This window comes from Merops nubicus, unplaced genomic scaffold, assembly GCF_000691845.1.
Source record: "Merops nubicus isolate BGI_N331 unplaced genomic scaffold, ASM69184v1 scaffold9839, whole genome shotgun sequence".
Lineage (NCBI taxonomy): Eukaryota > Metazoa > Chordata > Aves > Coraciiformes > Meropidae > Merops > Merops nubicus.
The window spans coordinates 39127-47177 of record NW_008630148.1 but is presented as its reverse complement, the minus strand read 5'-3'; the positions used below and the strand labels follow the sequence as shown (position 1 = coordinate 47177).

The 8051-nt window shown below is 35.5% G+C and overlaps 1 protein-coding gene across 1 annotated transcript; it reads left to right on the top strand.

Moving 5' to 3' along the window:
* The first annotated feature begins 262 nt into the window (after positions 1-262).
* On the top strand, positions 263-7906 carry LOC103779542 (calcyphosin-2-like). The gene is made up of 6 exons (XM_008947173.1): positions 263-340; positions 2752-2798; positions 4105-4150; positions 5305-5337; positions 6385-6558; positions 7850-7906. Exons 1-6 carry the CDS (start codon positions 263-265, stop codon positions 7904-7906), a joined length of 435 nt encoding a protein of 144 aa, XP_008945421.1.
* The last annotated feature ends 145 nt before the right edge of the window (positions 7907-8051 follow it).

The following is an 8051-nucleotide window of genomic DNA, read 5'->3' as shown; positions in this document are numbered from 1 at the left end:
AAAGAGGGAGTTAAACTTAAGGCAAAGATGTAATTTGAACAGGAATGTGGTTAAGTATTAGTGAGGAAAGGCTGAAATTGAGAGGCAATGTAAAGAGGAAGCCAGTAAGTTTCATAGCTTGCTGAAGGCAATGCTCAAATAATTGGTAAAACATATTCTATCTAATGCAATTTTTTTAAAAGTACTTATATAAAACCCCCATAATTTTCTTTGTAACTTTATCTATTTTACAGTTTATTCTGAAATTTGTCATTGAATTTGCATGGATTTGGAAGTTAAAGGAGTTGCTGCATCCCCTCGAAGGCAGGCTCAGCTGTCATTGAGGGGGAAAAAACGTCAGGTATGTTAACGGAAGATTTGTTTTCTAGCCTTACTTTGACATTTTAATGAGTATTTTAATCATAGTTTTGCAGGTTCATAGTTTGAGGTTATAATGCATTCTGAGAGAACGAAAATTATAAATTATTTTTGTCAGAAAGTGATAGTTTAATATGACAGCTTCTCAAATGAATGTGAGAATTTCCAATAAAAACAGCTGTCCTAAAATAATTTATATACTGAGTACTTAAATGGGATGTGGAGAAATTGGGAACAAACTAGTGGTTGCAATTAAGAGCAGAAGAGGCTTGAGCCTGTGCTGTGTGCTCACTCAGGCTGTTGGTGAAACTGCTAACTGGTGTGTCTGTGTTTTTGTTTTGTAAGACCCCAATAAAGTAAAGAAACCTCCAAAACATAGTTTCAAAAGGCATAATTTCAGATTGTGAAATGAATCTCAGTGCTCTGCATTCAGTATGAAGGGGAATTTTATTTTCCAGGTATTCCTAATACTCTACATTTTGAGACAAGGTAGGTGTGCAGCCCTCACAAGGTAGCGCTCAACTGTAGCCGAAACTTTCAGTCTGACTTTTAAAAACCTGATCAGTACAGATACGATCTTGGTTTCTGAGGGCCATTGTTTTTATTATAGCTAAGGTAAATATTAATTTTGTTAACAACAATTGATTTTTCTCACAGATACTGTGTACTTCACATCCATGAAATAAAGTTAATTGTTCATCTTCCTTCAGCCCCCAAGCACCCATTTAACTTCCGTGTTTGTTGGATGACCACATTAGGAATTATTGAAGTTTCACTGCCAAGTTGCTCTTTTCCCTTTTTTGTTTGATTTGGGATGACAAAAGGAGCTTTTGTAAATGGTACCACATCAGTGTTATAGTGTTACCTTTTAACCAGTCTTTTGAGAATGAAATACCTGTGTACAACAAGAACATTTGGGGCATTTAGTGTAGATTGTAAAAGAAAAGTCTATATTTCTGTAATCTCTTATCTCTTTTTTTTCCCCCTTATCTTTCTTGTGTCTCTCAGTTTCCAAATTTAGAATCCCAAGTCTGTCTAATTCTCAACTTGCAAAAATAAATTGTAGAATGAAATTAGGTTGAAACTATGTGCTTCTCCCTGAAAATGTGGACAGTCTTCAGGGTGACTTTTGTTCACTTTCTTCCTGATTCAATGACTTCTGGACAAGAATTTACATTAAGACTTTAACATGTAGAAGGTGGTATGTTCTCTATCTTATCACAGTTGAAATGGTACAGAAAAATGATATGCTTCTGATTTAACTCATTAAGACTCAATGCAATGCGTTAAATCAGAAGCATATTAGGACTAAATTGTGTTAGATCTTGTAACAGTTTTTTACATACTTGACCACAAGGTGGTAGTGTTTGTTATGCACGACCTTACTGGAGAGGACTTTCAGTGTTTTAAACCCGAGTACTCTTTTTTTCGAAGGCACTAGAGGGTAGTGTTGCTGAATTCTGGACTTTTTCAGGAGCAGGGTACAAGGGTGTGTGACAAGAAAGGAGTGACATTTTTGTGACTGCTTCTAAACCGTGAAAGGTGTTAGGACACGGCTGGAAAGAGGATGTCTGCTCAGTTCCAACTGTGATGCTGACTATGATGCTGAGATCTCTGAGCTGTGTGAAAACAAAGATGCTGGCCCTGGTTCAGAGCATCCCTGAGCCACGTTTTTTTTTCAGACTGGGAGGCTGGTTGTGGTGATTGTTACTATGTGTTTGCCCCAGTCAAACAGTCTTCCTTAGGGTCTCTTGCTGTTGGCTGTTTTCAGAAAGCTGTACTGAGGTAGATGGAGCTTTGGCTGGAGTCTTTTTTTCTTGCCATGTTCTCGCTCAGTTGACTTTGGAGATCTGAGTTGTGCACAGCCATGCAAAATAAACAGTGTGAGTACAGAAGCTGCCTAGTCATCATCAATGTGCTGCCATACTAAAAGTGAGATGATACAGTTACACCAAATATCAAGGCTTCTTTGAGGTCTGAGCTAGCTCCTTGTGAGCCAGCTGGCTGTCAGTATTGTGGTTTTGGTTTAAGGGTTGGATGAGGGGTTTGTTCCCAACCAGCAAGGACAATGTGACCTAAAACCTTGTGAGGAGTGGTTGTACAAAGCCTCCGGAAATGGATTATTTTTAATGCATTATTAATAGTTGGTGTGGATACTGTGTGGATTCTTAATGGCTGGAGGTCTCTGTCATTGTGAATATTCCCTCTTTCAGTTTCTTGATCCTTAAGAAGCAATTTTCAATGAAAAGCTTTTGTTTTCTTGTTTTGTTAGTAGCATCTCAGTCAAATACGTCAGACAGATACTTTCAGGCATTCCAGGTGAAGTTGAAAGAGAGGACTATGGATTTTAATCCTGATCCCTGTAGGTATATAATAATACATGTGTTCTTCTAGGGCTGGAGACCAGACACACAGGCTACTCACGGTCCTCGCCCACCAGAGTAAGTCTGTTTCTATTTCTGATCTGTTTGTTTAGTTGTGCATTATTAACACAATGCATTTGCATTTGTATTGCTATGCAACACAGTGTTCCATAAAATTTATCATCGTAAGTTTGTTTTCCATGATTTATATTTAGAGTAGAATATTTAATGCATTATTTACATTGGAATTAAGTTGATTTACATTTGGTTGAGCTTAATGATAGAGTTATACTCAGAGCTTTCATATTTATACCTAATTTTTCTTGAATATTTTAAATATAATAGTCTACAAAGAGAGAAATGTTTTTCAATTATTGGCATTTTTTGCAGGTATTACAACAAAAATTACAGAGAAACTGGTGTGAAGTGTTTTTACAAGGAATATGAAATTTTGTATGATACTGATAAAATTTAAAACCTTGTAGTGACTTAGGCAGATAACCAACATCTGCTATTCCAAGAACCATATTTTATAGTTTAGGTTGGTTTGTTTTCTGAAATGCTTTACAGCCAATACGTCTTTCTATGTTATATTTACAAGTATGTGTGACTATGGCCTTGGATTGTTCATACTGAAGTCAAAGAACTTCCTTTTCTGTGTACTGTCAGTCATTCTCTAATAAAAAAAAAAGACTGGAAATTAAAGATCTCGCTTGCTCCAAGAGGTAATTTTGTTATAATAGGATTGTTTGGAAATTTTGGTAGTAAAACTTAAAAAAAAAAAAAAAAAAGTATTTCTGGTGCTCCAGAGTGTACCTGGAGTAAGAATAGAAAGCGCAGGGATACTTTAATGATTTGGGCATGTTTTCATTTCTTTAAGCAGCATAAAGTACTGACATATAGTTGGCTTTCACTGTGTTCATCTCTTCCAAAAATTTTGGAAGGCTTGAACCCCAAGGAGCTATTGCTTTCCTGTTGGCTCTCTTGTGACTGATTCTAGAGGGATGTTGGCGCAGACCTGCTGTAGAAGACAGGAATAAGGAATCCCTGATTTATGAGCTTGTTGCAGCAGCTCCTGTTGAGGAGTGATGAGAAGCCAGGATGGGCTTTCTGGGAGTGCAGAAGGTCTTTGTGGGGGCTGTTTGCAGCTGCTGGGGTGCTCTGCAGCTGGGGAAGAGGAGAAGCTCTGTGGCCAGTTCCTGAGCTGGACTGAGAGGCTAATAGGGATTTGCCAAGTAGGCCAACTCCAGTTGTAGTGAAACTGTTCATAGCAGAGAATTTTTTGTGAAGGAGCCAATAATAATAACTAATAGGCCGTTTGCTTGTACTGTAATTGAATAATAAGATAACATATTGCTATTAAAAGCATTTTAACTTCCTGCAGGGTGCCATGCCTAGATCTAGGGAGGCTGGGAGACTCTGATGAAGAGGTAATTACAAATTAATTTTGTCTTTAATAGTTTTTAGAATTCATGTGTTGTTGGAGTCTATAAAAAAATTTCTTAGAATATGAAACAACTATAGTTCCTTGTTCTTTTTCTTTTTTTTTTTTTTTCCCTCCCTGAAATGTTAGGATGGGGACTATTACATACCATACAGTGGAAGTTATCCTTATACATGCCCTCTAGGCTCATCTTCAGAATGCAGAACATCATTACAAACACCATATGCACAGCATCATCAGGCTCAACAGGTCAGTCTGTCACTACAGATTTCTTTAAAATATGTCTGTTTAGCAGTAACTAAGAAAAGCATGTGTAGCTTTAGTATACAAGTTCTCTTTTTTTCGTTTGATTTAAACTCCAAGTGCTATTGCTCCAAAATATTTTCAGCAAAGTGCTTTCTACTGAAAAACCTTTAGAATATTTCAAGAATCCTGTTTTCTTACATGCTCTTCTCTGTTGGTTGATACACTCATGCTTTTTGTTGTACTTGTTTTTGAAGAGATATATTCAGTTTGTCAAAAGAACTGAAAAGTGCAATACTTCTGAGGGTAGTGTGTAACTTTGCTTTCTAATCAAAGTGGGACTTACAAAAATAATAAAGATACAATCGATACCAGTCAGTAAGTGTATGATTGAAGACAAAGCCCAAGTTTACAAACCGTAAGTATTATTTCTATGGAAGACTAGGTACTTCCTGTGAAAATGAAACTTTTGGAGTTACATGCAGCCATTTCGTAGGATTTTTCTAAAGTCTTTTGTCCTTAGAACTGTGGTGTTAACTTTGGAATTATATTCATTTACTCAGACCACTTGTTCTTAAAATTTGCAGATCACTTATCAGCATGATTTTTTTCCCCTGGATGACTGAGAAACTTAATCAGCACTAATCTTAGGTGCTTTGTAAGCAAAATCAGTAGTCCAGATGCTAACATTTTGGTTTATATTACAACACTGTTCGGGCTCGATATCCACTATAACAATTACAAGAATTCATTTAATTACTCTGTTATTACAGTTCCCTGAATGCAGGAAAAGTTTTCCTTTGAACTATTATAATTGAAATAAATTTGGACAAATGAAAGAGACTTTAAAAAAAAATGATGATGATACACATTTAATTTATTTTTTCCTTTAAACAGGTGTCTAGAAAATCTTGTCAGAAGAAAATAGAGGTAAAGTAGCTGAAAAAATACACACTGACAAAATAACATCAGCAATTCAGGAGCAGAATGTTGTATATTTTAATTTCTTTTTGCATGACAGTAACTAGGTTATTGGAGAGACTGTTTTTAATCTGCTGTCATTCCATCAGTATTTTGAGTGTTTCAAATATGATAATTAAAGGGAAATCGCTGAAGTGTGGCAAACAGTAGTCTTCTGTTTGCTGTCCCTATATATTAAAGAGATTAAATATCTAGAGTTTTAAACTAATGCAGGCAGAAAGAATGCTACCTACATTACTATTTTATGTCATAATCATGCACTGTACATCATGGTAAGAATCTTACTAGTCATAGTAAGTTTTTTTTTTTTTGGTTAAGGTGCAAGAAATATCCTAACTTATCATTGCCACCTCTTTTTGGAAGAATTTGAAAATGCAGTGTTTAAAAAACCATAGTTTCAAAAATATTTAATTTAGGTAAACCTAAGAAACACCCTAATGAGTGTGTTTAAAACAAAAGTGTAGCTAGAGGGAAAAACTGTTATTAACTAATTTGTACATACATAACTTGTGGCCCTTGAAAATTACTAATATAGTGACTTGCAGGGCAGGGCTCCAAACTGGCTGAAGCTCAAGATGAATATGCCAAGTTCATAATTTTATACGTTTCCCTATATAACCAAATGGTTTCTCAACTTGGGAAAAAAAACCAAACCAAACAAAACAAAACAAAACAAAGCAACAAATCATCAGTGAAATAAAAAGTGAAATGGTTAAATATTCTTTTTAAATAAAGGACCAAGAATGTCCTGCTTCTCACAATATCTATGTGCCCAACACAGGTGTTTCTGCATGTCTTAAGATGTAACTGTAAACATGTAACCACAGACAGGTTATTTTCCTCTCTACTGTGTTGTAAGAGTGCAGTGCAAATGTACTTGAGTACATAGCATAGTTTTAAGAGTTTTCAGAAGTTACATGAGATGGCAATTATAATAATGCTGTTCTCATTCAAAAAAATCAAGCAGGCTTTTATCTTGATTACTTTTTGCCTTAGCATTCTGTTTTGGAGCAGAAGACAATACCAGAAAATCTGCCATCTCCAACAGACAGGTATAAACTGAAGTATCATCAGTATGAAGCAGATATGAAGGAAGAATATAAGCAGTATTCTCAGAGAACTGCAGAAAAGAAAAAAGATCATCTCCAGTGTCCAGGAGCTTCAATAAAGGTAGCTAACAAAGAAGTAATTGCATTTTTAAACAGTAAATTCATGTTGGTATTTCATTAGTGCTTGGAGAGCTTTGTGTGTGTAATTCTTCCATGTTCTTATTGTGAAGAATTAAAACCTGAATTTTAGCATCTAATATTAAGTAGGAAATAAAGTATAGGAAGATTGTTCCAGTTGTTCCAGAGCAAGAAATTGAAGTGTTCTGAGTAGCTAAGTATGCTTTTATTTTCTGGTAAGAAATATAACATCACTGCTCATAGTGCACTTCTAGCCTGAGCATGTAGATTAGCATGATTGATAGGGAAGAGTTTGCAGCCTAAGAAGATCAGAGACAGATGGAAATTCTTGACAAAATATTATTTGCAATTAAAGGAATGCATTGAAGCTTTTTATTTTTTAGATATAAAAGTTTCTTAACTGTTATTCTATTTAATTATGACTATCTGTGGGACTTAAAGGAGAATTGAAAGGTGTAATCTGTACTTCATATTACTATTAATACTGAAAATAGAAATAAATATGGGGTTAAAATAATGAAAGATGTTATTTCTACCTTTTGCTTTGATACATAAGATCCAGTACAGTGACTGAGAGCTGTATTGGTTCTGCCAGGTCTCCTTTGTGTTTTTACATTAAAACTAAGATGCAAATGAGGGGAGATCAGTGGAGAGAACCTGGAAGACAAAGGGATGAATAAAACCAACTTTTCTCTTGTTCTGGAAAAGATTGTGGAGAAGAGTGGTTGCACAGAGCAAGACAAGCTATGAGGATTAGTGGAATGCTAGACTCTGCTGAGGGTTGATGACCATTTAAGAATCTTAATGAAATGTTAAGTATGCAGGTGTTGAGGAAACATGCTCATTGCTTTCCAGAGGGAAGGTTTGTGATGAGGAACAATGAGTTTACCAGTTTTACCTGCTTAATGTTCAGTAAAATGAAAACGGAAGGCCTTACATAAGACAGAGATTATGGTGTTACTGTTGTACACATGTTGTTGATGAAGGGGCTTTCTCCTCTTATAGTCACACTTCTCATGTTCAGATAAAACTTGGAGTACATGCAAGTACTTGTAAGTAAACATTCTGTGAATAAGGATTGAGTAAAAAATACAATTATGTTATTTTGTTCAGTTTAGTTTTATGTTTGGTGACAGTTAAGGTTGTCAGTTCTGGGTATTTGTTGGAGTATTTTTTTTTCTTTTATTATTAATGATTCCACTCTTATTTACTAATACTACGCTGTCATGTGATCTGTTTTCCAAGGAGTGACTCCTTTATATGCTGTCCTGTAGACCTATAAGAAGGATATTTACAGGAGAAACAAAGTTAATCTGAAACTGAAGAAATAGGTGACAAGTGTATACTGGGAGAGGAAAAGCAGGACTGGCTTGTTCTGGTGATTTGAGGTTCTGGAAAGACTCTTGCTAAGTGCTGGAAACCATGTGTGTCAGGCTTTTATGGCAGATTTTAATATCATGTCTAGCAGAACAATTT